Source organism: Mustela erminea, chromosome 7 (genome assembly GCF_009829155.1).
Source record: "Mustela erminea isolate mMusErm1 chromosome 7, mMusErm1.Pri, whole genome shotgun sequence".
NCBI classification, from domain to species: Eukaryota; Metazoa; Chordata; class Mammalia; order Carnivora; family Mustelidae; genus Mustela; species Mustela erminea.
Window position 1 is genome coordinate 141,402,320 of NC_045620.1, and position 14,064 is coordinate 141,416,383.

At 47.8% G+C, this 14,064-nt stretch overlaps 1 protein-coding gene across 4 annotated transcripts; it reads left to right on the plus strand.

Annotated features, from left to right (window-relative positions):
- Positions 1–6,504: 6,504 nt before the first annotated feature.
- Positions 6,505–12,661, plus strand: FAM110C (family with sequence similarity 110 member C). 4 transcript variants are annotated; one of them, XM_032353488.1, is made up of 2 exons: positions 6,505–8,087; positions 11,423–12,661. In XM_032353488.1, the coding sequence occupies exon 1, from the start codon at positions 7,090–7,092 to the stop codon at positions 8,053–8,055; it is 966 nt and encodes a 321-aa protein (XP_032209379.1). In that variant the 5' UTR covers positions 6,505–7,089; the 3' UTR covers positions 8,056–8,087; positions 11,423–12,661. The 4 variants fall into 4 exon arrangements, with proteins under 4 accessions (XP_032209379.1, XP_032209380.1, XP_032209378.1 ...); XM_032353489.1 differs by having other exon boundaries at positions 12,037–12,661; XM_032353487.1 differs by lacking the exon at positions 11,423–12,661 and adding an exon at positions 10,401–10,700.
- The last annotated feature ends 1,403 nt before the right edge of the window (positions 12,662–14,064 follow it).

The window sequence follows — 14,064 nt, forward strand, 5'->3', positions numbered from 1 at the left end:
AATTAGAAACTGTGATTTTGCTCCCTCCTTAGGCCCAGGGACGCGCCCCTATGTGCACGTAGAAACTGATGTCGGACAGAACACAGACTGTCCGTTGTGACTCAGCTTCTGGTTGCGGAGTGAAACGAGCAAGGCGGCCTGTTAATATAAAGATCCGAGGGACTCGTGGTTAATGGGTACATTCAGAGAAGTAGCTGAAAAGCTATTGATACTGGTCAATGTCAGTAATTGATCAGGAGTATAAGAGTACAAATTAGTCGACAAACTTCTATTGGTCACCCACTGGATGCAGACACTCTGCTAGTTGTTAGGGACTCAATGCAGAAAGGAAAAGTTCTGGTCTTCAAAAACTACACAATATGATCAGAAAAATGTTGCACTTTAAAAGCAACAGTGCTCTTCACATAATAAATGCTCAATAAATATTTATTATGCTCTGCAAGACTGAAGTGCTAGAGTAAATATAACCAATACACCTATTTATTTATTCACTTATTTATATTACTATTTTTACTTTTTAATGATTAAACATACTTTGAGATTTAAAAAGATAGTTAATATGCAGATGTGAGAAATAATAGGGAAAGATCAGTTAACCCTTTGCCCAGTTTCCCCCAAGGGTAATATCTGTGAAGATGTGATAAAACATCATAGCCAGGGCTCTGCTGGGGTGCAAGTCCGGACACAGACCACGTCCGTCACAACATGCCCCATGCTGTTCTTTCATTGTTAGACCCTCGTTTCAACTACTTCTGTCCCTAACCCCGGCACCACCAATCTGTTCTCCATTTCCATAATGTTGTCATTTTGAGAATTCTTTCCAAATGAACACATACTGGGCAAACTTTCGGGATGGCTTTTGTCACTCAGCATAATTCCTGTGACTCATCTAAATTGGATCTATCAGTAATTCATTCCTCGCTATTGCTGAGTCATACTCCATTGTATAGTTTTACTGCAGATTTGTCTTTATTTTCATTTTTTTATTGTGGCAAAATAACCCAGCAATCACATTAACCCTTTCTGAGTGTTGAGTTTAGTGTTACTAAAGACAATCACATTGTGTGCGACCAGCACCACTGTCCACCCCGTAACTTCTCATCTTGTAAAACAGAAACTCTGTCCCCCTTAGAAGACAACTCCCTGGGGCGCCTGGGTGGCTCAGGGGGTTACGTCTCTGCCTTTGCCTCAGGTCATGGACTCAGGGTCCTGGGATCTAGCCCTGCATCGGGCTCTCTGCTCAGCGGGGAACCTTCTTCCCCCTCTCTCTCTGTCTGCCTCTCTGTTACTTGTGATCTCTGTCTGTCAAATAAATAAATAAAATCTTAAAAAAAGATTCCCTATTCCCTATTCTCCCCTTTTCCTAGCTTCTGGAAACCACCATCACACTTTCTGTCTTCATAATTCTGAGTCTTCCAAGGACCTCATGTAAGTGGAAGCATACCGCGTTTGTCTTTTTGTGACTGGCTCGTCTCACTGGGCATGATGTGAGGGTGACCCCGCGTTGCAGCGTGTTACAGGGCTGTCTTCCAGCTAAAGGCTGATGACGCTCCACTGGAGGGACATGCCGCATGCTGCTCACCCCGTCGCCTACTGAGGAACACTTGGGCTGCTTCCCTATTTTAGCTACTGTGAATCTCTGAGACCTTGCTTTCAATTGTTTTGGGTAAAATAACCAGAAGTGGCATTGCTGGATCACATGCGGTTCTATTTTAATTTTTTCATGAAGCACCGTGGTGTTTCCGCGGCATCGTGCCGTTTTATGTTCCCACCGCAGGTGCCCAGGGTCTCCCTTTCTCCAACTGCTCATCGGCACCAGTTGTTTCCTGCCTTCTTGTGTGTGTGTGTGTGTGTTAGCCGCCCTAACAGCTGTGGGGCAACAACTCACTGTGGTTTCAATTTCATTTATGTGACCACTGATGTTGAGCATCTTTTCACATGTTTATTGGCCATTTTTATAATCTTTCTTAGAGAAATGTGTATTCAAATCCTTTGCCCACTTCTGAATTGTTTTGTTTTTGTGTTCTTGACTGGTAGGATTTATCTATCATTCTGGATGTACTCCCTCATCAGATGCGTGGTTGGCAAGCATTTCCTGTCATTCTGTGGGTTGCATTTTTTTTTTTATTGTGTTATGTTAGTCACCATATAGTACATCATTGGTTTTTGGTGTCATGTTCCAATATTCATTGTTTATGCGCCACCCCCAGTGCCCCATGCCATACATGCCCTCCTTAATACCCACCACCAGGCTCACTCTGTGGGGTGTTTTTGTACTCTAAGGATGGTGCCTTTGATGCAAGAATGCTTCGATTTTCATAAAGTCCAACTTGTGTATTTTCCTTCTGTTGCCTGTGCCTTTGCTGTCACATGCAAGAAATCATTGTTAAATCTAATGTCATGAAGATTTTGTCTTGTTTTCTTCTAAGTTACTGTTTTAGGTCTTGGTTCTTTTTGAATTCATTTTTCTAGTCGATTAGGTAAGAGTTCAGATACACTCTTCTGCATGTGGATACTGTTTTCCCAGCACCTTTCATTGAAAAACCTGTGCTTTCCTCCATTGAATGGTCTTGGCACCCTTGTTAAAAATCATTTGATTGTCAACATGATTTGATTTGAAGTCATTTTTCAATGACTTCGATGAAATCAATGATTTCATTGTTTTCAATTCTTTGAAATTGAAATTGATTTCAATGAAATCAATGAAGACTTGAAAATCATTTGCCATATATATCAGGGATTAATTCTGGGTCTTATGGTTTCTTTGTACTGGGTTTATTTATATTGGGTATTATGACAATACCACACTCTTTTGCTTACTGTAGCTTTGTAGTTAAGTTTTGAAATGGTGGGGGCGAGTGCTTCAGTTTTATTCTTCTTTATTAAGATTATTTGGACTATTTGAGGTCCCTTGAGATTCCATATAAATTTCAGGTTTGGCTTTTTCCCATTTCTGCAAAGATGTCATTGGGACTTTGATAGAGATTAAATGGAATCTGTAGATTTCTTTGGGTAGTATTGAGATTTTAACAAGATTAAGTTTTCTACTCTATAAACATTTAAAAAGATGTAAATAAATTTCTATTTATTTACATCATTTTTAAAATTTATTTCAGCAATGTAGTTTTCATTGTACAAGTTTTCAACTTCCCTGTTTAATTCTTTAGAATTTCCTTTTTTGATGCTATTATAGGTACAATTGTTTTTGTAATTTTCTTCTCAGATTGTTTGTTAGTGTATAAATATGAAAATGATTTTTATATATTGGCTTTGTATCCTGCTACTTTGCTGAATTTAATTTTTCATTCTAACAGTTTGTGTGTGTGTATGTGACCACCGTCTTTAGGGTTTCCTATGTATAAGATCATATCATATGCACGCAGAGAAAATTTTACGTCCTTTTTTTCCCCCAAATTGGATGCCTTTTATGCCATTTTCTTGCTTAAATGCTCTGCTAGAACTTCCAGCACTATGTTAATAGAAGTAGTAAAGCAAGCATTTCTGCCTTGTTCCTCATCTTAGAGAAAGAATTTCTTTCATCATTAAATATAATATTTACTGTGGGTTCAGAAATGGCTCTAATTAGTGTTGAGATGGTTTTCCTCTATTCCTAGTTTGTTGAGTGTTTTTTATCATGAAAGTGTATTTTCTTTTTTTTTTAAAAGATTTTATTTATTTATTTGTAAGAGACAGAGAGAGAGCAAGCGAGCACAGGCAGACAAAGAGGCAGGCAGAGGCAGAGGGAGAAACAGGCTCCCTGCCAAGCAAGGAGCCCGATGTGGGACTCGATCCCAGGACCCTGGGATCATGACCTGAGCCGAAGGCAGCTGCTTAACCAACTGAGCCACCCAGGCGTCCCGAAAGTGTATTTTCTTGTCAAATGTTTTTTTCTGCATCAATTGCAATGATCTTTTTTTTTTTTTTTCTTTTTCTTCTTCATTCTGTGGATGGGGTACATTCCTTTGATCAAACTGCATATGGTTAAACCATCCTTGCATTCCAAGAATAAATCCCATTTGGTTATGGTATATACTGTTATTTTCAATATGCTGCTGAGTTCTGTTCACTGGCATTTTGTTGAGGATTTTTGCATCAATGTTCATAGGGATTGATCTGTAGTTTTCGTGCAGGGTCTTTGTATGGCTTTGGTGTCAGGGTAATCAGGTAACTTATAGAGTGAGTTAGGGAGTGTTCCCTCCTCTCTGATTTTTGGGTAAATGCTAAGAAGGATAGGTATTAGTTCTTTAAATGTATGATTAGTGAAGTCATCAGGCCCAGGGCTTTTGTTTTGGGGAGATATTTGATTATTGATTCAATCTCCTTCCTAGTTCTAGGTCAGATTTTCCATTCTTCATGATGTAGTCTTGAGAAGTTTTATGTTTCTAGAATTTATCCAGACTGCTACTATATTTGTAATACTTAAATAAATTCATGATTATCACGATAATTTCTTACTTCATAAGGTATTGTATAAAGTATGATTGTAAATGTTTGGATAATACTATCTCACGGGGTATCACACATTACCTCGCCCTTCCTTCCGTTGTGGAATGACTAGACTTCAACTCTCTGTCTGCAGTGAAAGTCCTCATACTGTGCACACATATCTTCTTGGTTTCTTGGGCTAAATTCCCAGCAATAGAGTTTGTGGATCACTGGGTCCATAAGCACCTTCTCCTTTTGAGGAGACACAGGAAGGAAATTAGGTCAAAGTTTAAGCTACAAAGTGAGCAACAAGAATACTTTACTTAAGCAATTTTCTTGTTATTATTTTACTATTCCAGTTTTAGTTTTCCAGTAAATTATGTTTAATGGGTAGAAAATTATGGATATAAATATAATTAGCTTTGTCCAGTAGCAATGTCTTAAATACAACTTTATTTATAGTAGTTTTACTTTTACTCTTAAGTTGTTCAGTTCTCATATGTGAATTTACTAACTGTATTTAAAATTTGATAAGCAGCTAACTTAAAACCATCATCAGCAAAATAATAGATTTAACATTTAGTGAATTTGCTAAATTTAGAAAATTTGCTCTGTGCCAGAAGTAATGCTAAGCTCTTTATGTACATAATCTCATTAACTTAACAGAAACCTTAGCAAAGTGGGTACAGTGAGCTCTGATTGACAGATGAGCCACCGAAGGCACTGAGAGGTCCGATCCTGAAGTCCGAAGAGGAAGCAGAGCTGAAACCTAAGCCTAGGCTGCTCCGATGAGCATTTGTTGAGCATTTATATGAGCATTTATTGCTCAGTATCAAGCAATGAAAGGTCTGAGCTATAAAAGTGAGAATTTGTATGAATGGCAAAATGAAGTCCCTGAAAGGTTTGTTATGTGTCCAAAAGGACACATAAGTCAGCTAGCTCGGACATAGCAGGGCCCATGCTCAGGAGTTCTCAGAACTGCTGTAACTGCACAAGAATAAGTACAAATTAGACAAGGGCAGACACTTTGGACTAAACAATTAAACACATATTTTCCCTGCTCTGACTGAAATAAGACCATGCTGCCTGAGGGGAAAAAATGCTAGACTTTGGGCTCCCATCAGCTGTGGGATACAGTGTGTCCAGCCCAGCATCCTGCCCTCTCTAAATCTCTCTCTTACTCTATAACACCCCGCCCCCCGCCCCCAGTGGATCATGGACTTCTTTTTCCGAGACTATAACATCTTCCCAGGATACTATCTGGTTAGTCTGGTTCTCCGAGACCTGGTTTCTTGCCGGGCTCTATCCCTATGAGGTTTAGCTTCACAGGGACGAAAGGTCTAAAGGCGCATTCGGCACAAGCTCGCTGCGGTTCTCTGATCATCAGGGCATGGCGGTCAGTCCGCCGGCGACTGCTGACCCACCACCAGCCCCTTTGGTGTTCCCTGGCCCTCAAGCGGTGAAATGAGACCTGCCCCCAGAGCGCAAGAACCCTCCCGTCCGCCATCCACAGGCTGCTGTGTGGCACTCAACCACAACTCTGAAAGGTCCATATACCTTGTAGCTGGCTTTAACATAAGAGATAAAATGGACCTCTCACTTCTCCAGCAAATACTTTGTCTTTTGCCCAACTTTTGGAAATAGTGAAATTTTGGAAATATTTTCTCTTACACTTCTAGCATTCCTAACCTGACCCACTGCCCTGGTGAACGGGTCCCCGTTGCCTTGGTTACAGTAAAATTAGCAGACATTCCGGGTTTTGGGTCGGGTTTTTTCCCAACTCCCTGGGGCCTCGCCTCTGCCACCAGCCTGCTCTTCCCATGAGTCTCTGCCCCTGGTGGTCTGGGCTGGGCTGACCCATGGCTGGTCCCTGCTGTGTTCCCAGATTCTTTTTTACCCGACGCATAGCCAAGCCCTGTGGTGCGATGCGTCTCCGTTCCTTTCCTAACCGTTTGCTTTCTGGTAAGGGTGCGTGCTCTGAGCAGACCTTAGAAAGTGAAGCAAAGTGGAAAGTTTCGAAACACGCCGAGGTCCCTTTAAGAATTCAAAGGACGTAGGACACCTGCCCCGGGGGTGGGGACCGCCGGTCCCGCTGCCCTACCCCACTCCGGAAGTGCCAGCGTCCAGCGGTGACCCAGGGCAGCCCTGGCGGGGAGGAGGCGGCTGATACCTGGGGCTGAACCAGCTCGGGAGTTCCCGGCTCCTCCGCCCTGGGGCACAGCCCGGGCTTTCCCGCGCCGCAGAGCCCCTCCGGGTTGCGCGGCGCCCTAGCGCGGTCCGCCCCGCCGTCCCCCCGGAGCCTGGCTGCTCCGCCGCGAGCGGGGGGCGGGGGCGGGAACCGGGCGCCCGGACCCGGCGGGAGGTGAGAGGCGGGGCCGGGCGGGAGGTAGGGGTGGAGCCCGGCGAGGGGGCGGTGCCGAACCCGGAGCTGTGCCGGGAAGGAGGTGAGGGCGCGCGGGGAGGAGCCGGGGGCGCGGTGGGTGGGGGGTGCTGGGGCGGGTCGCCGATAGGTGCGGACTCGGGTTAGCCAGACTCTGGACCTGGGCCGGCTGGCGCGAGCGCCCTTCCCCAGCCCGCGCGGACTTCGGAACTGGCCCAAGACGCGCAGGAGCCGCCGGCGGAGCGCGTTTCCACGGGACGCGGAGCACCGGCGGAGCCCCGAGGATGCGAGCCCTGCCAGCCTTGGACGCGCCCCAGAACGAGCGACTGCTGACCCGGGACCCCGCGGCCGTCAGGGTCCGGGACGCGGCGGGGCCAGCACGCAGGAGCGCCGTGGAGAGGCTGGCGGCCGACCGCGCCAAGTACCTGCGGGGCCCTCCGAGAGCCGGCGCGGGGCCCGCGGCCGCGGGCAGCAACCCCGAGGCGAGCGAAGGGACCGCGGGCGATCCTCGGCCTCCGCCTCGCGTCGCCGGTGCCGTGGCGCGCAGGGCCATAGCTCGGAAGCCGCTGAGGCCCGACTCGCTGATCATCTACCGGCAGAAATGCGACTTCGTCCGAGGCCAGGGCGCCGACAGCTCCAGGGCGGGCCTGGTGAAGAAGCTCTTCCAAGGCCCGGGCAAGGACAAGACGTCGCTGTCCCCGGAGACGCCCCAGGTGCGAGAGGAGATCGGGGCCAGGCGCGAGGAGCCTGCCCCGTCCAAGCCCGGCTCTGCGGCGGCCCCCGCGGCCCCCGGCGTTCCCGCGCCCCCGGCGCGCCCAGCACCTTGTGGGACGCCCACCCCAGTGCCGGCTGCGCCCCGGGAACCGGAGCTGCGAGGGTCGAGGCGCGGGGGGCTGCAGCGGTCGCAGTCAGACCTCAGCTCCCGCTACTCCGCGTCCTTGGCCGAGTGGGACACCTTCTTCCAGTTCTGCGGCCTGGAACCGGAGGTCGTGGAAGCTCTCGGGAGAGAGAACTTCTCCGCGGGGTCGGACCGCGTCACACTCAAGGTCCGCAGCGTGAGCGTCGCTACCTCCGACAGCGGCTTCTCCCGGCAGAGCGGCAGCGGCGCGGGGCTGCAGGAGGAAGGGCTGGCGGAGCAGGTGCCCAGCACCACCTCGGTGGTCGAGAGGAACGCCCGCATCATCAAGTGGCTGTACACCTGCAGGAAAGCCAGGGAGAAGCCGGGCCAGGCGCTGCAGGGCCCGGTGTGATCGCTCGCGCTCTGCGGAGACCTGGACCCCAGGTGTGCATCCGGAAAGCCTGGGGGGGGGGGTGTCTGTGTGTGCGTGTCTGTGAGGGCTTGGTGAGTATGGCCGAGCTGGATGGATCCAGCCCTCTGACGTTGCAAGGGACCCTAGATATGAAGACCCAGAGGCTCATGCGCCCAAGGGACCGCTCCTGAAAGAGCAGAAGGGCCATCAGTCCAGGTCCCCTGCAGGGACAGAACCCTTTCTTTTGAGTGTTTTGCTTCTAACTGCCTGGAAATGTAGTCTGAGAAGAGGAGAAGTTAGAGTTACAAAATGTTCAGAGAGCAGTTTGTACCCCTGCTGTGATTTCTCTCCTTGAAAATAGCCTGAGCGCCCTAGGGGCTGTGTGGATTGACCTGGGGGCATCCTGAGTTTGGATCAGAGCGTCCTGGCCCACCTGTAGCCCTAGAGTGGGAGGGACAACCCTGGTCCTGCAGGACAGAAGCCTCTGAGCTCCTTGCTGGAGGCCCTCATCAAACCTGGCAGAGAGGGAGAACTTCTTTACAGAATTTACCAGCTTGGCATTCACACAGCAGCACAGGTTTCCGCGTGGCTGTGTTTTGTTTGAGTTGTCTTGAGAGCTTTCTACGGAGAGTCTTAGTTCACAAGAAGGAGCATCCGTTTGTTGAGCTGGGGCCTGACTCGGTGGTTGGTGGTGTTTTAGAACTCTGCAGGGCTATGATTCAGTGGTTTATGTACCTCATATGATCGTAGGGGGATAAATCTCTTCCCCCTGGACACCAGTAGCACAGGGTTGATCTCGAGTTCTTTTTCACTGAGGAACTGAGGAATGCTTATCCTTAGTGACCGCTACTCTTACTTCCAAAAACATGTGGAGAGGACAATTTGGGGTAGAGAAGGGAGAAGAGAAGGTACCTTTTTGGGGTTCTCCTTTGGAACCAAGAATTTAAACATTGCCCCATAATTTTTCTCTTTCCCTTCAATTAAAACAAAATTCACGAGATGGAAGTATTTTGTCTGCCTCTGATATAAACTCACAGGGACCCGGGGTCTTCACAGTGGGGAGGATGCTGCTGGGGTGATTGCTCACAGCCCCCCCGGCTGGAAGACCGAGTGGACAAAGGCCTAGCTTCCTTCATCCATGGCCCAAGTACAGACTTGAAAATTAACAATGAGAAGTAGAGTGGATTCAGAAGAATCATGACTTTTTTTCCGTATGGTTTATTGAATATTGTATTTTTCACCAGCCTTAGAATCTATATAGGCAGTCAACATTTAAATTAAGAATAACAACACATTAGCTTGTGCTTCTCACAAACTGTTTTTTGAAACTGAGGCGAATACACTCCCCCAAGCCGCCGTGAACGCCTCGGTGTCAAGGACGAAAGTTGTGGGAACGGCATCGCTCCGGAGACTCGCGGTCCGGTAGACAGAGCACTAAAGTGCACGGACTGGGAGCGTCGTCCATTGGTAATCCCTCCTCTACCTTAGCCTCCCATGGTCCGTCAAATGAAGGCAGAGAGGCAGATAGTTTCCAACCTTTATTCTTTTCGATTCTGTATAGTTAATAATCTGTGTATCTGTGTTTTATGATTGGAGCCTGGAAAAGGAAAACAGAAGACCATTTTCTTTATTTTAAAGATTTTATTTATATATTTGAGAGACAGAGATCACAAGTAGGCAGAGAGGCAGGCAGAGAGAGGGGGAAGCAGGCTCCCTGCCGAGCAGAGAGCCTGATGTAGGGATCGATCCCAGGACCCTGGGATCATGACCTGAGGTGAAGGCAGAGGCTTTAACCCACTGAACCACCCAGGCGCCCCAGAAGACCATTTTCTATTGGATATGTAAACAGCGAACTTAAACTAAGTTCCCTTCAGGTTCCCAGCTTTGTGCTGTACTTTTCTCACAAAGGGGAGGTAGAATTGGTGGGTATAAATAGTACCAAGGTAATGAGATGATGCACAAAGAAAACAAATTAAATCCTGACAGCGTGAACACCAGCACTCTCCCTTCTGACCCCTCCAGACCCAGACACACCACTGTCTTCTCCAGGCTCCAGTGGCAAGGCGGGGTCCTGCCAGAGAATTTAAGGTTCCCTCTAGGAATTAGCCCTCCGAAGCCCCTTTTAGGTTTGAGCCCAAGAAGAATCAAGAAGTTGGGTTAGGTTATGAGAACGTACACTTTTATGACGAAGGTAAGTAGTTGGGGCCAGAGGAACAGTGACAGAAGGGTCAGGAAACCGCCGGCATGAATCTTTGCGGGAGAGTAGAGGTCTCCTCTCCCGTATTCCCACTGGTTCCAGTGGAAGACAGTGTCCTCTGCCTTCTGAGCCGTTTGTTTTTGCTCAGAGAAGGGAGAAGATGTGACCCGGAGCCCGCTGCTGCGTGTGTGTCTTCGCCTGTCACCAGCACTGTTAACATCTGCGTCACAGATTTGCTCCATTAAATCCCTTGTCCGCCTTCTTTGAAATTCATTACAAGAGGCCCAAAGGCTGGCTCCTTCCGTGGTCCTGGAGGAAGTGAGCGCCCCTGGGCTTCGTGCAGCTCAGTGGGACCGTGCGATGTTGGCAGGACCACAGACACTCAACTCAGCACACCCGGCGGCGGGCCGTCGCTTCAGGGGAAAAGCCGGCAGGGAGAGCAGCACCCGAAGCACAGAGTGCGGCAGCCGCCACCTCCCCTGGCGAGGGTCAGCTCGAACAGAAAGGCAGCTGACCTGTCCTCACAGGGGGTTTCATAACTTCTGGAAGCTGTGGAAGCAAGAATTCAAGAGAGTAGTTTTCCTTTAGTGTATCACAATATTTGTGCCAGAATCCATATATAATCATTTTAGGATTCCATGAAAATTTCAGAAAATCTGACATGAACAAATGTGTACTTTCTAAGTGGAAAGGAAAACAAATATATTTTATATAGAGGCCTTTGTTCCTTGGGTGAATAGAGATAAATTAAAATAAAAATAGCCCATCCAAAATTAAATACGTTCAAACTCATGTAAAGTAAAAATGCATGCTTTTCAAAACTGATGCTCTCCGGGCTAGAGAATAGCTCAGAGTCTGTGTGCAAGCCCGCCAGGGGTCCATGAGTGGTAGTTCCTGGGGGATTGTGGTGTTCTGCACCCCTGTGCATGATGCCTGAGGACTTACCTCTACTGCGGGGCGAGTCATCTCTGTCCTTTGGTTCATTTCAACAGTGGGGCTGCCCGGACTTAGTCTCTCTGGTGCCCTGTCTTTGCCGTAGAATATAGAAGTTACTGATGTTAGTATGATTGCAAAAGAATAGTAACGTGTTCTTTGGGCTAATTAGGGATGAATGTTGTTCAATTTCACGGCAAAAAGCTCGGATATTCTCACATTTCTCATTTCTCTTAGATACAAGACGGAGCACCCGTAGATACGCCCTATTAGCTGGTGGGGTAGAGCGTGTCTCATTGTTTGCAAAGAGGCCGTGGGGGATAGGACAAGCTGTGATGCTCCTGACTTTCTGCTCCTTTCACTGGGACTCGCTGAGAGGCTCTCCAGTCGCCGTGTGAGCGCGCTTTAGGGGAACCAGCGGCTGAAGCAGCTAGAAGGCCGCTCTGCTCTGTCTTCAGGCGGGCCTGGGCCTTTCAGAGAGATTTGTGTGTGGAAAGGGTGGAACCCGTTTGCCTTCTCATATGTATTTGGACTGTCTGCCTCGTTTTCCCGTGTTGTCCTGCTCTGCTCTCGTGAGCCGTGGTCTGGCCTACGAGAAAGATCACTTTTCTCACGGTCCCGTGAGTTGGAGGCAAACGGAAACTTCAAAAGTCCAGAAAAAGGCCTCAGGTAGATGGATGTTTCTTCTGCTGAAGAAACCAGATAGCTGTCTTTGCTAAGGCTACTGACTTCTTTTCAGAATTTAAAATGCAGTAGGTACCACAGAAGCAAAGACTGTGGGGACCAGACTTTGTGGTACAACCTTGGCCTAGACTGACGTGTTGGTTCACTGCTTTTTCCTTACTCCGCAGGAAGCGAGGCTTCCAGACTGTGGGAGCTCCTTGAAGTATGTCCTGGATGACTGGGGACCCGGGGCCATCCTCAGTGCCACAGGACTTGTCCCGTGCACCCAGGGGACCACACGATTGCTGCTTTCCTGGGAATGAAGCACCCACTGAAGAGACGTACAGAGTTCAGAAGGTTTGAGATGCGGTGGAGAAAGAGGACCTTGGAACTTGGAAATCAGCTGAGTTGTAGCTATTAAGACAGCTGGAGCTTGGGGAGGTAGTTTCTTGTTTGAGGCGGATCTGGTCTTGCTCCCAGAGGGCAGCAGAGGAGGGAAGCCTTCTTCGAAATGTTTTCAGGGCTCTCTGTTTGACTGGCTTGGTGACAAAGAGGTACCATGATGCATTGTAATGATATTTAAATTGATTCTAAAAAGAAAAAGAAGTCCAAGAGTAGGAAAGCCAAGCATGGATACCATAGCATTTACTGCTTTTCATCAGTCTGGGCTGTTGGGCTCCAATTAAACCAAAGTTCTGTAGCCGTGAGAAGATGTATTGTACTTCAGCAGTGTGGGTAGCGGAGAGTAAACACAGTCACATGCTCTCATGGACACCTCCGTTCTGAGCATCACTGCCACCGAAACTGCAGAATGTACTCTTTTTTTTTTTTTTTTCCTTCAAAGATTTTATTTATTTATTTGACAGACAGAGATCACCAGTAGACAGAGAGGCAGGCAGAGAGAGAGAGAGGAGGAAGCAGGCTCCCTGTGGAGCAGAGAGCCCGATGCGGGGCTCGATCCCAGGACCCTGAGATCATGACCTGAGCTGAAGGCAGAGGCTTTAACCCACTGAGCCACCCAGGTGCCCCTGCAGAATGTACTCTTAAAGTAATTTTAGTACTGCCACTCCCGTTTGGTTGCGGACGTGTGGACGTGCCGTTGGAAGGGAAGTTGGAGTTGATATTGCTAAAAATGCCTTTTTGGGAGCTGGCAGGAGACCTAAGAGCTCGCTTCCCTGGCAGCATGGCCTCCACAGGGCTCTGGTTCCCCACTTGCCTGAAGCAGGGAGAGCCCAGGGTCCACACAGCACACCCTGCCCATCTGTCTAACCCCCACCTGCGGATCACACAGTCATCTCCAGTTTGGCACCGGCTCACCCTTTTCTGCCCAGGATGTGTCTGAGATGAGGGGCAGCCTCAGGGCACCTGGCTTCTCCAGGATCAGAACCCTGTGGGCAGGGAGTTACTGACCCTCGCCCACTCCTCACACCCAGACCAGGTAGATTTCAGATTCAGAGCTTGTGGAGAGAAACTTTGTATCCATGATGACAACCGGGAAGACTTTGTAACCCAGCTGACTCTTCCGAAGCCTGCTGGGTTTTAATGAAGGACATGTCCTCAGGAGCAACATTATTACGGAGAAGAGTATGGAGGAGAGAAGATTGCTTCTCAGTGGTAGAACATTTTATAAACCAATGCATTTCGATATGTTCATGTACTTGTTTAATATTGTGTTCTATTTTTGTAACTTCTACTGTGAGGGGGTCTTTATTTTATTTTTTGCAGTTACTGGTCATTAGATAGTTTGCTTGAACATCATATGGTTTTAGTTTTGATCAGTTTTCCATCATTTTCTCCGTGCTTGTGTTTGTGCGTGTCGTTTCACTGGATGTCCCACTCCTGTCTGTAAGCATCGTGCTCCCTGCTCTCTGTACCACAGTGATTTGTTTTCAAATAAGTCACACGTAGGGATTTTTGGAGCCTCTGTTGGCCCACGGATGTACCTTTCTCATCGTAGACTATTTAAAGACAACAGATCCATGCTTTAAGAATTTCCCCCAGTTGTTCCTCTCAAAAGGCTGCTATTTTAGGGTTCAATCGATTGTAGTTAATTTAAAAACATAATGTCAAAGATGAGAGTTTTTTTTTAAGGGTCTCTACATACACCCTTTCCCTTACTTAAGGTGTTGCATTAATTGTACATGTCAATGCTTCGGGCAAACCTGTTTTGTGCCTTTCTACTCTCAAAGTAGGGTGAACTAGAACTTCCATCATAT

Excerpts from the sequence above, each read along its gene's own strand:
- FAM110C (XM_032353488.1), top strand. The coding sequence starts at position 7,090 with ATGCGAGCCCTGCCAGCCTTGGACGCGCCCCAGAACGAGCGACTGCTG.